This window comes from Anguilla anguilla, chromosome 2, assembly GCF_013347855.1.
Source record: "Anguilla anguilla isolate fAngAng1 chromosome 2, fAngAng1.pri, whole genome shotgun sequence".
NCBI lineage: Eukaryota > Metazoa > Chordata > Actinopteri > Anguilliformes > Anguillidae > Anguilla > Anguilla anguilla.
The window spans coordinates 74,849,385-74,867,653 of record NC_049202.1 but is presented as its reverse complement, the minus strand read 5'-3'; the positions used below and the strand labels follow the sequence as shown (position 1 = coordinate 74,867,653).

The following is an 18,269-nucleotide window of genomic DNA, read 5'->3' as shown; positions in this document are numbered from 1 at the left end:
TTGTGGGTCAGTTTCCTCAGTGGCGCTGCGATGTCAGTGATGTTCGGGATGAACTTGCCAAGGTAATTAACCACGCCAAGGACATGCTGTAGCAAAGTGACGTCTGTGGGGACTGGCATGTCAGTGATTGCTGCAGTTTTAGAAGGGTCAGCTTTTAGGCCTTCGCATGTGAAGATGTGGCCTACGTAGCCTACTTAATCTAGGCAAAATTTGCACTTATCTGGATTTAACCTGAGGTTGACCTCTCTCACTCGTTCGAGCACCCTCTTCAAGTAGTAAATACGACTTGGTCACGTGATATATTTCCGACTTTACGAGTTGACGAGGACCGTCCGAATGCACGATATATGTATGTTTATGGTGTTGAAAGTGCTGCGACGGAAACAGCGATAGATTTATCCACTAGCCACATCTGCCCAAAATGTAAACAAGTAAGGCAGTTAATGTTAGCTAAATCTACTACTTTGGTGGAAAATAATGAGCTAAGTGCTTTAACTCATTGTTAATTCGAATCAAATGTGCAAATAAGATCAAAGTATCAAAAATGCTGTTGATTTTAACTTCTTACCTTTTAAAAGTGCATCACAGACAATCAAAAACACTGCTACTCTACGGCACTGCTGCTACTAGCTCCCAATGTTTGGAACTATTCAGACTGTCCACGATCCGCCATTGCTGAAAAATAATTGGCCCGTTGGAGTGAACGGAGTTGATGCGACTCTCTCTTTCTATGGCTCTGGGTGGCGGTAATGCACCAATTTTGGTTTTCCAACGCCATTTAAAATCAGAGAAGAAGAAGAAGCAGAAGCAGAAGAAGAAGCAGAAGCAGAAGAAGAAGAAGAAGAAGAAGAAGAAGAAGAAGAAGAAGAAGAAGAAGAAGAAGAAGAAGAAGAAGAAGAAGAAGAAGAAGAAGAAGAAGAAGAAGAAGAAGAAGAAGAAGAAGAAGAAGAAGAAGAAGAAGAAGAAGAAGAAGAAGAAGAAGAAGAAGCAGCAGCAGCAGCAGCAGCAGCAGCAGCAGCAGCAGCAGCCAGCGCAGAGTCGACTGCAACCCCACGTGTTCAGTTCCAGATGAATTGTTTGTGAAATAGGTATGATATGATAATTATAACAAGTTTGCTTCCGATGTATATTTTCTATTTGGTTTGGTTCTATAACATAGGTAGTAACCGTACATTTAAAGTTTGCTGGTTGTACGGCTTACAATCTTGATTCATGCAATGCCTTGCTAGCAGCATAGGCTTATCATACCATAAACACGCATTATATTACGGCGCATTTATGGTAGCAGTGGGCTACCGATCCATCGTAAGTGAGTGGCTTTAGCCATATTTCTTTGCTGACTGGTTGCTGGGTCAGCAATGTTACCAGTTACCATGTCAACAGTTTTTTGTATGGTTGCAATTAATGAGTCTTGGCTAGATAGCTATTTGGTTCCTAGCCGTTGCGGCTGCTTATTGAGAGGAATGGTGGACACTAAATGGTAGCACTAAAGTTGAAATGTAACCAAAAGGCAGGAACTGCACAATGCCTTAGTCTAGTTAACTTCTGATATTAATATCACCCTCTCTGTTCTGGTATGAGGTAGAGCGAGTGATTCCATTGCGTTAGCATTACCCTGTCGTGTTCAGTGAACGATTAACCATTCCCTTATCGGAGAGTTGACAGATAATCTCCACATACATCTACGTGATTACATTTCTTATACCTAGTTAATCTCACAATATAAATCGCATTTGTCTCTGGTTCATTTATTGACGCTATTCATAGGTATTGTAAAGGACACCATCGAAATGCACAAAACCGTGTCATTTTAGTGGAATAAAGACGGAAGTTTGTGGGTCTGCTTAATCAATGTTTAGTATTACCAGTAGACCGGCTGCCAGTTAAAAATGATACGTTTTTTAAAATTGAGTTTGGTTTCGTTTATTACGGCACTACTGGGTGATTTATGGCATCCGATTTAGCAATGTCTGTTTTTCATGCACGACCCATTAGAAAATAACCGGCTTAATTACCTCGGTTACTGTTTTCCAGGGAACTTGTAAATGACCCTTTAAAATGACTGTCGAATTGCAATGTTCAGTATTCATTTAGAATTAGCATTATATAAGGCTTAACCACTTTTATGAGAACTTCCCAGAAAGAGCAACTGGTGAAACTGCAAGGATGTGAAGTTTTCTTCACTTGATGTTAAACTCTAGCACCGAGCTGGAAAGTGAACAAGGTACGAGTTAATTTATTTCTAGAAGCGGATACTTTTTGTTATTTACCGTTGCGGTAATTGATAAATTCATTTTTTGTTATTAACGACATTCGCTGATTTTTGTGTTCAGGCTGGCGGCGTCCTGCTGTGGCTTTCTGCCAAAGCATCCGACCTCTGTCTATCTTCTGCTGATCAGTTTCTGGCTCCACAACTGTTAATTGATAGGACAACTTGTTGGGGGGGTGTCTGTCCCTTAGGGGAATTCTCCTGCTCCCTACAGGCTCTGGGGGAGCCTCTCTCCTGTGGGCTGGTCTATTTTCTCCCTTTCCTTTTCCTGAAGTAGTTCTTTGGGGCTTGCCTTCTCCCTCTACCAGCTCGCTTTGAACCTCCATGACATCCATCTCTTCAGTCTGGGCTCCACTTGCACCCTCCTCGAGGTCCTCAGACTCACCATCTTCCACAGCCCCTGATCAACTGAGATGCTGGCCTCTGTGTCTGGCTCACCTCCCTTAGTCGCCTCCTGCTGGGGTCCCATGGGAAAAAACATGCACTGGGTAAGAAGGTTATGGTTGACCACTCTCTCTCTCACTCCATCTTCAGACCGAACCACGTACACGGGTAAGCCAGGCTGTTTCTTTATGACAATAAATATGTTTATCAGGACCCTGTCCCCTGGCTTGAACACATGGCGCTTTGCTTTGCGGTTATAGTGTCTTTTCTGCTGTTCTTTAGCTTGCCTGGACATCTGGTTGGCCTTGTCATAAGCATAGGTCAGACAGTCCTGAAGAGTTTGGGCATATTCACTGTACTCACATGGCTCATCACTCGCTGACAGCCCAAAGTCGGGTCGATGGGGAGTCTGGGATGTCTGCCATACATTAAAAAGTATGGAGTGTGTCCAGTTGAGTCATGACGTGTACAGTTATAGGCGTGTGTCATGGCATCTACATATTCGTGCCAGCGGGGCTTCTGGTGTAGATCCAATGTACCCAGCATATCCATCAGGATCCTATTAAACCTCTCTGTGGTTCCATTACCCTGAGGGTGATATGGACTTGTGTGGGTCTTGGTGATTCCAGTGATCTTGCACAGCTCCTTCACCACAGCACTCTCAAAGTTGCCACTTTGATCTGCATGAAGTTTGGCAGGAAACCCAAAACAGCAGAAGAAGTTCCTCCACAGCACCTTTGTCACCTTTGGACTTCTCCAGCATTAGAAAATCTATGCAGACAAGTTCCGTCAGGACATGACTGTGGATACTGGGGAGCTCTAAGACCTGCAGTGGGAGTCTTCCTGAGACAGCACCTCTCACACTGTTCACACCATGCTTTGATGTCATGGAACATCCTGGGCCAGTAAAAACGCTCCCTTATCAGTGAGAATGAGCACTCAAAGCCAAGATGCCCAGAGTCATCATGAAGGGCTGTTTTCGCCAACATTCGCAGCTTCTCGGGCAGCACTAACTGCTCAATTGATCCCCTTTGACCATCTTGAACTCAGCGGTAGAGGATGCCCTCCCTGACCACCAACCTCTTCAACTCTTTCAAAAGAAGGTGCACCTGCGCCCCGCCTCCCACACGAGCACTCCTCTGGGGCTTGGTGTTTAGTGACCTGTAGTGCAGAACTGAGCCAATCACAGGTTCATCCTTTTGCCTGCCCTAACCTGCTGTTTTGTCATTGCAGGCAGCGACACCGTTCTGATGCCAGCATATGGCTCATTCAGCGGTTCAGCTTGGCACGATGGCAGTGTTTGAGGACAGTCTGCCTGTACTCCTGCCGGATTTCCCTCTGCTGCATCTGAACTTGCCGATGTCCTCTTGCTGTTCCTGGTTTTCGCTCGCTGGGAGAATGTCTGCAGGGCCTGGGTGACATCCTGACTGGACATCCTGGAAAGTGCGTCTGCGTTGGTGTGGCATTTTCCTTGACGGTACTGGATATCGAAGTCGAACATGGACAGTTGCGACATCCAGCACTGGCCAGTCGTATCCAGTTTAGTAGTGGTCATCACATATTTAAGCGGATTGTTATCTGTAATGACAGAGTATTTGTGCCCACACAGGTGATCATAAAACTTCTCTGTTGCTGCCCATTTGAGAGCTAAAAACTCTAATTTGTGTGTAGGGTAACGGGTTTCAGCTGGACTCAGGCCCCTACTGGCATAAGCAATAAACTGCTCCTTGCCGTCCTGAATTTGAGCAAGAACTGCACCAAGTCCTTCTCCTGATGCATCGGTCTGCAGCAAGAAGGGCAGATTGTAGTCCGGGTAGCCCAGAACTGGAGCTGTGGTGAGTTTCTGCTCTTAAGGCGTGGAATGCACCCTGGCATTCTTCCGTTCACTGGAACCGAGGTTGAGGAATAGAGGGTGCCTTGGTCCTCCTCTTCTTTCTCGGGTCCCCCGAGGTGAGACGATATAGAGGTGCAGCCAGCTTTGCGTAACCCCCCACAAACCTCCTGTAATATCCAGTGAAACCCAGGAACTGCTGCACTTCCTGTCTGTTCTGATTCCCTCAGCTGACACCAGGTGCCCTAGGTACTGAACCTCCTTTTGCATCAGAGGGCACTTTGATGGCTTCAGCTTCAGCCCATGTTCACGGAGCCGATTGAACACCAGTTGCAGCCGTTCCAGATGTTCTTCAAAGGTCTTTGAGAAGATGATGGTATCGTCGAGGTAGATAAGCAGATTGATTGATTCCCCAGCATGTTGTGTCAAATCCACACAACATGCTGGGGAATCTCCATTACCACTCACACCCTACTCATGGCTTTGACATGCTCCAGACTCTCCATTCCCGTTATTTTGACTCTCACATGCCTGGTGACTCATCTCCTGACCTCCCTCTCCAACCTGCAACACTTGTTGGACCAGGAAAACGTCTGCCAGGTGACTGTTAGGCTCTATTGACACTGTTCGTTCGGACAGGTTCATCACTCGGACAGGAAGACACCCCTTCTTCACATTAGCCAGGACTCTGCCCACTACAAGGCCCTCAGGAAGCTTCAGAGAGGGCTGGGCTTTGAAGTGCAGTGTAGGACCTTTTCCTTGGCCGCTTTGTCACCTTGCACATCACATCCATCTCTTTACCAGCAGGGACATAAACTTTGCTGCCAACATACTGAACAGGGCCCACTCTGCCTTCAGGACCACCAGGTCCTGTCTTTCCTACCTCCAGTAGTGCTGCATACCATTCTGAATGGCTGTCCCTGATTTTTTAGAGAAATTGTTGGCCATACGTGTCTTGAAGGTGTTGTCTGGAGGCTCGTTTGTTGTTAATCCCCACAAGTAGTGGAACCATGGACCTGTACTCCGTTTCAGGAACAACAAAGGCTGGTACACTGGCATACTCCTTGCCCAGAACCTTGAGGCGCTTGGTGTATGTGAATTCCTTGTATCTTAACTGTAATTTATGTTTTGTAAAACTGTCACTGTAAATGTTTATATTGTAATCAGGGCTCCTCTGAAAAAGAGACCTTGGTCTCAGTGGGACTTCCCTGCAATAAAGGTTTCAATCAATCAATCAAGTTGCACCCTTGCGGATGGCATACTAGTGTTCAGATGGCATACTACTCTTCACTGTTCCAAAATGCCCAGTGTTATAGTATAACCCATTACGATAAACTGTTGGAGCAATTACTTTATCTCCGAACATCCAAATTCCTTCTTCAGTGTGATGTGCGCAGGAAATACTGATGCAAGGATACATTTTAACCCTTTCCATGCTGTTACCTCATCAGCTGCTGCATTTCTTCTTGCCCGAAAGTCATTTTTCTGTCGCCTGTTGTTATACAGACTTGTCGATTTTTTTTTTCCTTTGTGACTGGCTCAGCATGTGTCCATCAGGGACATGACTTATTCTTCATGAATTCAGAGCTGGAGAGAGAGCCAGGGCAGTTTTCAGAGCGCTGAGGATTCTTCCATTTCCGGTGTGCGCATCACTGGGCCTGCACTAGTTTGGCCGCCCTTCGATGCTTCATTGAGAGGCTTGTCCAAATCTGAAAAATCTGGAATGTACTGTACACTAATTTATTGAACGGTCCTATAACGGATTACAATACAGTGACAGTCGCACAAGTGCAATAGAGCAAGATGCAGGGTTTTCCCCACCTCATAATGTAAGAGTGCCCCCTGTGGTCGGTGAGGCATCTGCAGGACTAAAGAGAGTAAAGAATGTGTCAACTGCTCCAGTAGGATCTGTATGATTAAGACTAAATCCCTTCCCCGGTTTCCCTCCAGGAGCTGCACTTCTGCACACCTTTGAGCAGCAGTATGATGTAGGCAGGAGTCTGTCTGAGACAGGACACTGAGACAACACTACCAGAGCTCACTGAGCAGCACAGGATCAGACAGAAAGAAGAGGAACTCAGTGGACTGGAGTCTGTCCACATGGCAGAGTCAGAGACAGATTGTGCTGCACCAGGACTCAACACACTGGAGCCAGAGTGTGTTACAGCACACAGCGGGGTCAGTGATGTGCACCACACACACACACCACTGATTAAAACAGAAACTGATTTGGGTTTGACTCAAATTGGGGATCTTTTTAAGACCGAGAACCTAGACAGTACAGATCTGGGGTATATAACCAATCTGCACCCTGACCAAATCAAAACAGAGACTGATGATGGAGGATACCTTAAGGCCGAACACATCAGTAACTTACAGGATATTGATTGTATTAATATTAAATCTGATCCATTGAAGTGTGAATCCAGTGAAAGTTTAGTGAGTGATCTCATGAATACTGTGAAGACTGGAGCTGGTGTTGGTCACAAAGAGCAGACTGAACCATGGCACTGTGCAGGAGAGCCAAACCCAAACTGTAAAACAGAAAAAATTCATGATCTGCTGACTTCTGCGGACTTAAATAATCACTGTGACACAAACAATGAAAATAATCTAACCAGAATTGTCCAGAAAAGTACAGTTGAAATGGAAATTCATACAGGTGAAAAGCCAAACAAGTGTCCACAGTGTCAGAAGGGGTTTAGCAGAAAATCTGATTTGAATTTACACCTGAGAATTCATACAGGTGAAAAGCCATACAAATGTACTCAATGTGGGAAGTGCTTTTCCCAAATGCGTCGTTTAAATAGCCACTGGAGAATTCATACGGGTGAAAAGCCTTACAAATGTAATCAGTGTGGGATGTGTTTTTCCCAAACAAGTGCTTTAAATTGCCATAGGATGATTCATACTGGTGAAAATGCCAACAAATGTCCCCAGTGTGGGAAATGCTTTTCCACAATATCTAATTTAAATAGCCACTTGAGAATTCATACAGGTGAAAAGTCCCACAAGTGTACACAATGTGGGAAATGCTTTTCCCAAAGGTGTAATTTAATTAGCCACCAGAGAATTCATACAGGTGAAAAGCCCTACAAATGTACTGTTTGTGGGAAGTGTTTTTCCCAAACAAGTGCTTTAAATTGCCACAGGATGATTCATACAGATGAAAATCCCAACAAATGTCCTCACTGTGGGAAGTGCTTTTCCACAATATCAAATTTAAATATCCACCAGAGAATTCATACTGGTGAAAAACCCTGCAAATGCATTCAGTGTGGGAAGTGTTTTAGGTCAAATTCTTCTTTAAATGTACATCTGAGAATTCATACAGGCGAAATGCCGTACAAGTGTACGGATTGTGACAAGTGTTTTAATACAAAATCTTCCTTGAATACACACCTGAGAATTCATACCGGTGAAAAGCCATACAAGTGTACACAGTGTGAGAAATGCTTTATTTCAAGTTCTGAATTAAGTATACACCTGAGAATTCATACAGGTGAAAAGCCCTACAAATGTAATCAGTGTGGGAAGTGTTTTTCACAATCAAGTGCTTTAAATTGCCACAAGATTATTCATACAGATGAAAAATCCTATACGTGTCCTCAGTGCGGGAAGTGCTTTTCCACGATATACAAGTTAAATATCCACCAGAGAAGTCACACAGGTGAAAAGCCGCACAAATGCATTCAGTGTGGCAAGTGTTACAGCACAAGTTCTGGTTTAAATAAACACTTTTTGACCGCAAGTCATTTAAATGCCCCCAGGAGAATTAATTCAGGTGAAAACTCCTAGAAGCCCACCCAATGTGGGAAGTGTTTTTTTTTTTTTTTTCCCCCACGAAATCTACTTTAAATTTACACCTTGTAATTGCGTGCAACATGTCTATAATTTTAAGCTAATCCAACAATTTTATTTTTGGACAATTAATAAAAAAATAAACATTGCGTACAACCGTAAGCCAATGTTTTTTTGTTTGTTTGTTTGTTTTTGATGTGTGTGTAGTAGAGCGATAGTGTTGGGCAGAGCTCCCAGCTGAACTAGCCTAACTAAGTTTTCCAGGACCATGTGTGTATTTCTAAAATCAAGTGAATTGTAGGCTAGCTGTATTGGCATAAAAGTAAAATTGTTAGACCAGCGTCACATCTGGACAAACTAAAATCCCAGTTTAGATTTAAAACACCATTACCCATCGGATATTGAAAGCGAAACCTGAAATGGAGCTGATCGTGTCACCACCATGATTGCCCTGCGCCAATTGCAAGTTTATTACTATCATGGAAAACTATACGCCAAATTATATAGAAAATCATTAGACCAGCATCATATCTGGACAAATTCACAGATTCACACCATTATCTGTCGAATATTGAAAGCAAATGCATGTTATCGTGTTGCTATATTGCTGCTATATTGGACCTTTACGTGACCATACCATGAAATCGAGTGCACAATTGTGTCTATATCATGACACTTAATGTAACAAAGTTCTCAACAGCAGCAGATTGGCTACATTTCAAGTCAATCAAGCGTGCTTGTCAGGCAGAAGATGTAGGGAAGGGGGATGAAAACAGGAAGAATTAGAATTTTATCTGATGCATTTTTTAAATGAAATGGCGATCTACCTGCTGGGCCCTGCGATCGACTGGTCGGTTGCAATCAGCGTAATGGGAACCCCTGCCTGAGCTTTTTCACTTAATTATATTTTCTAAGGTAAAAATCCTGCATAATATGCCTGACAAATGTACTCATGTTTCATGAAAACATAATTTACTTTATACACTGAGTGTGAGAATGTCCATTTATTATCAAGGAATAACCTGATAATTCCTCATTTTAAAAAATCTCCATATTTTGGAGACAGACCATCCTGTTTCCGTTTTCCACATACTTGTTTATTTTGAGTTTAAGGAGTGAATAGAAGGCGGTTGGCCGACAATTTTTCAGTGCTCGTATTGGCGCAGTTTATAGTTCTCCAGGCATTCCTTATTGTATTTTGAACAGACATGTAAAAATACAGCACAGTGACTGGAGGCTACTTGGAACTGCTTCTTTTTTTTTTTTTTATAACCTCTAACTGTTTTGTACGTGTAAAAAATTCCTTTTCAATGTACAGTGTAATTCCTTGTTGATTGCTGGGTGATACTTCTGGTGATGGAATTGACACCTGTATAATTTGTTTGAAAGAAACAGTGTGAAAACTGTTTGGAAGAACCATTCTAATGTCTTTACGTCCTAATGTCCAAACTATGCTGAAAATGAACGAGACATGACTGGCCTTGACGGGTTCTGCTACTGCCAATGTAGAGGTTTAAATGTGTATGTCAGCTAAAGCTGATCATTGGGTTTAAGACTGTTTTATCAGTTGAGGATCTTTGTTATTTTTCTAAATTGTATATGAATTGTTTATGAAATAATTTTATACAATGAATGTGCACATAACTAGGCCTTTATGCCTCTCAGCCCTTCAATATGTAAAATTCATATTTAGCATCGTAATCATTATCATCAGCAAGATCCTCAATAATATTGTCTTAAAATATAAAATATTTAACATTATTGGGTGGCATGTAAATTGTGTGCATTGAAATACCAATCATAAAATATTAGTCTTTCCAGCTGTTGGATGATTTCAGATTTCCTTATACCACCATTATGTTTATCATAATTGCCTCAGACTTCTCTGTGCATTCACACCCACAGCCCCATGGGGAGGGGAGTGCTTTGAAGGATGAGAGAGATGACGTCAGGTCAGTAGGCAGTGGGTTATATCAGCGTTTCTCAACCCTGGTCCTGGCAACCCACTGTGTATGCAGGTTTTTTTTTGTTAAAGCCTGATCAATCGAGGTTAAAATGTGTTTATGTTCTACATCATTGTGTGGTTTTACTTAATGCAGAGGTGGCTTGCCATTTGCTATCAGTAACCTCTATTTTACACAGATGGTTTTCCACATTCTCTGCAAATGGGGCCCAACTGATTGTGGCTTTAAGAGGGTAAATCAGCTTTCAATAGATGAAACATTGTTCTAATTAAGAACAATTAGCAGCTCATTAGAAAACTGAGCTTGTTGTGATAATTGGAAGAACAACCAGCATGCACAGTGCATTCCCATGACCCAGGCTGAGAAACATTGGTTTATGTGACATAATGGATTTTTTTTTTATTCGTGGATTTAAAAAAAAAAAAAAATTATTCATGAAAATAATTCCAAAAACGTAAAATGCAAAGTACTACTATCCAAAGAACATTTTGATTTCAGATTGCATATGAGCAGAAATATATGAAGTTTTTGCCATCAAATTCGGCCATGCTAGGCATTCCTAATTAGCGACATGCTCAGAAATCATACTGTGTCCAGCCTTTATGGGCTGAATTCTTCTGGTTACCACAGAATGAATTGAACTTTCGAGTTTTTGAGTCGTTTGAGTTATTTTCTCATACTTGACCAATAGAAGACGCCAATTACCGAATATGGTATTTAGGTTTTATTCCTGCCTCTGACTCTAGCTGGAGTTACTCATTTGCAGCTCTTAGCAAAAAGTAGGTGCTGGCAACAACATATCAGCATGTCAGAGAGCCAGCATTTTCTTCCTCACATTTAGATACTGCTAGGCTAAGCTCTATCTTCAGAGAGACATGTGATCTTTAACCAGTGATGTGAGTAGCTCCAGTCACCACAATGTCCTTCCCACACACAGCCAACTGTCACATGGTGTGAATTCACCTTTTGTTCAATAACCATCTAAACAGAAGCTACTGCTAAGCACACTTTTTTTTTTTTAATTTGAATTTTATATTATTTTCAAAGAGTAAACATACACACAGACATACATACACAGAAATCAATTAAAGGAAAATTAAAATAAAATAAAAATAGTAAATAATATATCAATATATGAATGACAGAGGTGTTACAAGGGTGAAATCTGGGATCACAATTTCATAGGTCAAATTATGTTGGGTGTTCCGGAGTCAAATCTAGGGAACATTGGCATTTTCATGGTCAGTTCGGCCACCTTTCGGAATGTTCCTCCTCATACAAGTCAGCAAGGTTTGAGGTGCACCTTTCCATTACCAACCAGTCCAAAAGGGGCCGCAACCACAGATCAGCATTTTTCAATGCTGTGCAATAATTCTTTTGGCTGTCATACAACCAGTGGTTAACAGTCGTTTGTGTCGCTTAGGCCATGGGCCTTGAGGAATAATGTTAAAGTCAATCAATCAATCAATCAAATTTTATTTATAGAGCACATTTCATACAAGTGATGCAGCTCAATGTGCTGTACATAAAAATAAGAAGAGAAGTAGATAAGTCGGACTGAAATTTGAAATACTGCATCATTATTTATATTCTATACCATTGCAAAATTGTTTTTAAATGGTTTTAAAATGTTTTTTTTTTTGTTAAAGATAAAAATGTATACTTTTGGACATATCACAATTTGATAAAGTTACTATGGTGCTAGTCAACTACAGCCTTGGCCGAAGTGATAATACCATGCCATTCTCAGAATAATATATATTTTCTTTTATTTTGTACCGCATAGGAAAAGTACATTGTACCTCCGAGAATTTAAATAAAGGTTCTGACTGACTGACTGACATGTGCTTTACATACCTACATTAAAAGACGGTTTGGATATTTTAACAGGCACAGGTGCGAGCGAGCCTGTTGCCAACAATATCCGTTTATCATGCCATTGCAAGCAAACCTGTTTCCTGTTTCCAACAATCTTTGTATCGCTCTGTACTGCAATAAATGCAGATCCCGTGCAGCAGTTGTCGTGTCATCTTTACAAGAAAACAACGCAGAGACAATCACACTACAACTACAGTGGGGACTGCTCCAGGGTTCAGTCGCAGTTCTTTGCAAAATCCACTCTGTTTTTGCGCCCAATTTAAGAAGTCGTCTTGTTTAGAATGCAGACTGCAGATTCTTGTGTTGTTTGACACTAATGAACCTGATAAAAATTCTACACACTTGTTTTTTACATTTGTGTCCTTCGGGATTGCGTGTAGTGAGTCAGTATTTGTGCATCCTTCAACACAACAGTGCCGCTTGCAAAGTGCCATGTTTGCCAGACTTGACAGTGGCAAATGCAGCCGAGCCCTCAATGTCAATCATAAGCAAATACACGCTGTGATAGGCTGCATGCAAATGAGACCGCTTCCTGACATCAAGAAGCGGCAATTTTAAAAATGTGGAAAAAAAGCACAGTAGGTGGCGCAATGATTTTTAAAACACCAATTTCTATAATTCAAAACAAAAAATAATAAATTGTAAATGATCTGATAATACATCTGACACTGCCTATTTTACCACCAAGGGTAGTAGGCCTACAAAATATAAGTGAAGCAATTTCAGTCCGACTTTGACTGCCACACTTCTAGTCTTGGGTTAGCTTCTTAACCACCTCTGTTAAATCTATTGAGCTGTGCTAAAGCTATCAGATTTATTACTGTATTGGTACTATATTATTTTTAATTAAAAATATGTATATAGTCATCCAAATGTTCTAATTTATGACTAATTTATACAGTTTCTCCCTTATAGCTTAGCTTTGCTCCTAGCTTTCTCCTAGCTTTGTGTCTTCCCTTGTTATGTCCGTATTTAATTTATTTCTTTTTCTTCTTTTGTTTTTTCTCATATTCCCTCCTTCCGTGTTCTTCTTTTCTTTAATTCTGCTTTTTATCGATTATATGTATTTTGTTAAACACTATCTAAACACTATATTTGTTTGATATTTTTAAGAGCTCCTTCTTTAAGCAGCCATTCTCTAAGCAGTCTCTTTCTCTGTCTGCTTTTACACTGACACTAATTTGGTGTGAACACATGACACCTGATTGGGCAGGAAATTCAGGTGTTCATAGTAATGAGGAGAACAGTGGCCAACAGAACATACAGGTTTTCATCCTGACTTTTACCTGCATCTGATACATTTACCTTTCTATCCTCTGTAATTTCTGGAACAAGATTTTAAGGTTATGTTCATTTTTAACAATTTTGTCCCTACGAGATTTCTAACATTGTTGTTGTAGAATTCAAGGAGATGAGACTGACCGAGGGCTGTTCTGGGAATTTGGAAGTTTTCTACAATGGCACCTGGGGCAACGTGTGCTTCAATCAAATGACTACAGACACGGCTACTCTCATATGTCAGGAGCTGAACTGTGGGAAGAGCACATTTGTGTCTAAAACACAGTCAAGACTGGAATCAGCTCCAAACTGGCTAGATCATTTCAGATGTCGCCCACATGACTCCACTCTGTGGCAGTGCCCATCAAAGCCTTGGGGTGAGAATACCTGCGTGGCTTCACTTACCTGCACAGGTAAACCTCACTCTACTGCAGACTTTATACTCCTGTTAGGACCAGTATAATAAACCTCATGATTACAAACACAGTATCACTCCTATTGGGAACAGTAGCATAAAAGTCTCCTTACTCCTACTTTAGTATGCCTGTTAGAAACAATAGAATTAAACCTCGAAGTAGAACTGTAATGTAATGTAACTGGCTCATTTATGTAGATAAATTCATTAATTAAGTTAATTTACCCTAAACCTGTGAATATGTAAGTCAACTTATTTTTTTTTGTAACATTAAATTGGCAAAATTATGGACTATTGTGAAATTTTAAAAAGTTTTTGTGTAACCCCATGAATGAGATGTTTTTCAAGCTCTAAGTAGTGCAGTTTGTGTATGATATGGCATGAACCTGTCTCTATCTTTGTGGTTTTTTTGTTTGTTTATTTGTAGTTCATTTATTTATTAATTTCTCTCCACATCAAAGCGGACAAGGATGACCAAGTTCCACAAACCAAACTGTCATGTTCCTCAGCAGAAAATCAGAGAGCTTACAGCCACAAATACACTCTGGCTTGGCAAAGCAGAAAGCATTAGGCGAGGTCAGTCATAATGTTAGTGGATATGTGTCTAGGAGATGCTAAACGCAATGAGGTCAGTCATAGTGTTAATGGAGATGTGTCTGTAGGAGATGCTAAACGTAATGAGGTTAGTCATAGTGTTAATGGAGATGTGTCTGTAGGAGGTGCTAAACATAATGAGGTCAATCATAGTGTTAGTGGAGATGTGTCTGTAGGAGATGGTAAAGGTAATGAGGCTGCTCAGCTCATCTGTGTCTCCTGCTCTAGGTCACTGGCCCCTCCGGCTGGTGGGGGGTGAAGGCGGGTGCTCTGAGGTGAACTGCAGGGGCACTGAGATGCACCTGTGGGACTGCCCACACACTGTGCACTAGCACAGCCGCTGCCCACACCAGAGCCATGCTGGGGTCACCTGCACAGGTGAGCCTGCGACTCCAGATCACCTCAGGCTGACTGCCAGCTTCTGAGAAGATTATTCACTGGCCTTTCGGAGGATCCGCCCTCTGGGCATGCAGATGTAGGGGACGGTGAGGGACACTCCCTCTCAGGTAAGGGGGCGGAGCTTTGTGGAGCTCTCAGTGGGTGATTTTGGGAGGGGTGGAACTCCTGAGTGCTCCTCAGAGTTTCGGTGGAGTATGTAACAGGATCATTGGCTGTGATCAGGACAGCTGTGTAGTATAATGGTGAGGGAACTGGGCTCAAGGTTGCTGGTTCAATTTCCCTGAAAGGACACTGCATGGTACTTAATCTGAATTGCTTCACAATACATCCAGCTGTATAAATGGACACTATATAATGAAAAAGCTGTTAAAGTTACTCGAATCTGCTAAATGTCTTATGGGGTCAGTTAGACTGTCCCCACACCGTCAGGCAGCCGTGACTGCAGTGTGCAAACACAGCTAGCTGAAGTGTTATTCAGTGCTTCTCTGAACTATTTGAACTTCTTCTCCCTGTGTCTCTGTGCTGGAGGGCCCCTTGGAAAGCCACTTCGGTGGCCTGTGGCAGGCGTGTTTGCCACAGTGGCGCCCAACGTGGGGCCGCTCCGGCACAGGAAAGAGACACCGGGAGAAGATGTTCAAATAGTCCACGTTTATTTACGAGGGTTTGGCAAGATGGTACAGCCAAATGAGCAGATCTTAAACACTGTCATGACAGAGAAGCTCTGCCCATGTGAGTGGGGATGGCAGATTTAACCTGTGCGCAGTGATTACCTCACTACGCACAGGTGCAGCCACTCCTGTTCCTGGGTCCAATTAGCCTGGCCAATTATCTAATTCTTAATTATCCAATTGGCCAGGTCTAATTAGCTTGACCCAGGGCAGGTGTGGCTGCTTAAACCAGCCATCCCCACACCACAGTGATGTTTATTAGTCTATTTATAGAATTTTATAGATTAATACACTATCCTGTGTTGCAAATCTTTACTTCCTGTCTGTGTAACGTGAAAATCACTGCCATGGGCTACTTCCTGTCTGTGTGGTTTGTTACAGGAGATCATGTGACAGATACAGAGGAGAATTATGATGATGCCGTGACTCTGGACTGGATTCAAGTGAGTGAGTCTGTACTGAATTAATCACTTTTTTGCAGCGTTTATGGTTTGATAAAAAATCATCAATCCATCCCATTATATTTCATATATCGGCTCTTGGAAGACATTTTCCCAGATTGCTTCATGGGCAATTATGAGAAATATGCACATTCCATTCCACCTGCAAACTTTTCTGAGAGTAGACATTTTAGTGTAGACATGACCGTATGAAAATATTTTGATTGAAACTTTTTCTTTCAGTATAGAATTACAAGATCGCAGCAGGTATTTGGTGAAAATGAGCCTTTCCCTGACTGTGTCTGTCTGTCTCCTGATCCATCCCTGTAGGGGAGAGTGTTCTGGCTGAAAGCCCTCCAGCTCCCAGGGGGATGGACTATGATGACGTGGGGGAGTAGCCTCCTGAAAGAGGAGGAACACTGTGAGATTGACAGTTTCAACTTCGGAAGTGTTCACCCACAAGTTTGGATAGAAGAACTTACGTGGACTCCTTTATCCTACACATCTCAAGAAAAATGTTTTAATGTGATAAAACCATATCCCACTAGATCAGTTATTCATTAATTAATAATTGACCTGAAATTACTTCCAGTGGACTCCTTAGCTCATTCATAAATTAGCTCATTGGAAATGCTGGTACGTTCATTGAGAACAATAGCTTGCATTCACTGACACAATGAGACAGTTACTTTTTCTGACCAAGATGATAATGTACAGCTTAAACTACATCAAGTCAGTACTGGCCACTTCAATATGAAATGAATGCATCAAAATTTTTGGAATGTAAAAATGAAAACTGAGCTTTAGCCTTGCTTTAGATTTGTTTGTATTTCCATTAAACCCTTTCAGTTTTGGCTGCGGTGTTCATCATGTGCAGGTCAGAGCTGTACATGTTGGCTCTCTGATTGACACGTGGAAGGGTGGCCAGAAAGCACTTATCCAGCATCCCGACATGCTCCTTTGCAAGATCACATTTTTCCAGATGCTTTTATTGCACATAGCTGATGAGTTTGTTCATCATACCATTTGAGCAGAATATGAACAAGGCAGTAAGTCTGCACTGGCTGCTTTGTTACTATTCAAAACTTTTTCACTACTACTAATTACATACTGCTTTCATTACTACAACTTGTTTAAAATGTTTTAACAAAAAAATATTTTTTGACGACCTTTTTGTATATGTAGTTTTTAGATATTTTGATTCTATATCTTGGAGAATTACACTGCTTTTGATAGGCAAGATTTTATAAAAATGAAATATGATATTTAGCTAAAATGCTCACAATGTATTTCTTAGCCTTCTTAAGCAATACCAATATTTTTAACAGCTGTATGTCAATAAGACATTTTTAAATTAAACTTAAAGGCTGATTAAACTTTGTTTTCTCATTTCCTTTTATTTCTATTCTACATTAATGCATTTGTTCATTCATTTGAAAATATGCAGGGATAGGTATAGTAAACAGTTTAGATTGTTTGCAGATTTATGACACTGAAATAGAGGAAGAGAAACAGAACAGCAGCCATACCACCCTGCACCCTGCTCCTGCTGAATGGCTGAAGCTACACAAGTGTGGGCTTTGGAAGTGTTTGGGTGGGAGACCACCGGGGAAAACTAAGTTTCTTAAATTAAGAACTAAGTTTTCTTAAATGAATTGCTGTTCTAGGAATCCCTCCCCGTCCCATCCCTCTGGGCATATCTCTTTATCCTCATGGATTGTACTTTCCCCCTTTTATTTTATAGTCGTTCCCCTCAATTAATTCTCTCAGTGAACACTCCGGCATCTCTGGCGGTTTATATTCAATTCCGTGCTCAACATTCCACGCGCGCTCGCCCGGTTCCCCTCGCTACTCCTGCCGTTCCAGCCCAATAAAGATAGAAGACAGCGCTACTCTTGTTTATTCTGATCATTATTTGCAGAATTTCATGGGACAAATTCTCTTGACCTGCTTTAATACTGAGCCTGCCAACAGAAGCCTGGTTTTGTCCCAACGGCCGGCATTTCTACATGTTCACTGTACTGGGATTTTTACTGACACCTAGTGGTGAAAATATGCAAAACCTTTACAACACCAACATGTCGTGCCTGCATCTCCCATTTCCAGTCACAGGGATATTGCCCCAACTGTCCCAATCTCACTCCACTCTCTATTGCCCCAATGCCGTAATACAGATGTTCTCATCTTATCCCTTTTGAAAATCTAATAATCTTTATTTAATCAGACAGTTAAGTGAGTTCTCTTTTGCAGTGACATCCTGGGGAATCAGCGTGTGGGGAATTAAAGGTGTGTAATCACTCAGATGTAGAGGATGAGTTGGTGGTCAGATGTTTGTGGTACCTGGACCT

General features: G+C 41.7%; 2 protein-coding genes across 14 annotated transcripts in view; both read left to right on the top strand.

Moving 5' to 3' along the window:
* Positions 1–18,269, top strand: part of LOC118220427 — a 426,649-nt gene that overhangs the window by 32,538 nt on the left and 375,842 nt on the right. The window lies entirely within an intron of this gene.
* Positions 1,017–12,263, top strand: LOC118219981 (zinc finger protein 2 homolog). 13 transcript variants are annotated; one of them, XM_035403555.1, is made up of 5 exons: positions 1,028–1,088; positions 2,578–2,757; positions 3,887–4,130; positions 4,325–4,488; positions 6,435–12,263. In XM_035403555.1, the coding sequence occupies exon 5, from the start codon at positions 6,585–6,587 to the stop codon at positions 8,280–8,282; it is 1,698 nt and encodes a 565-aa protein (XP_035259446.1). In that variant the 5' UTR covers positions 1,028–1,088; positions 2,578–2,757; positions 3,887–4,130; positions 4,325–4,488; positions 6,435–6,584; the 3' UTR covers positions 8,283–12,263. The 13 variants fall into 13 exon arrangements, with proteins under 13 accessions (XP_035259439.1, XP_035259438.1, XP_035259447.1 ...); XM_035403553.1 differs by lacking the exon at positions 1,028–1,088 and adding an exon at positions 1,095–2,224; XM_035403556.1 differs by lacking the exon at positions 2,578–2,757 and having other exon boundaries at positions 1,020–1,088; positions 3,887–4,068.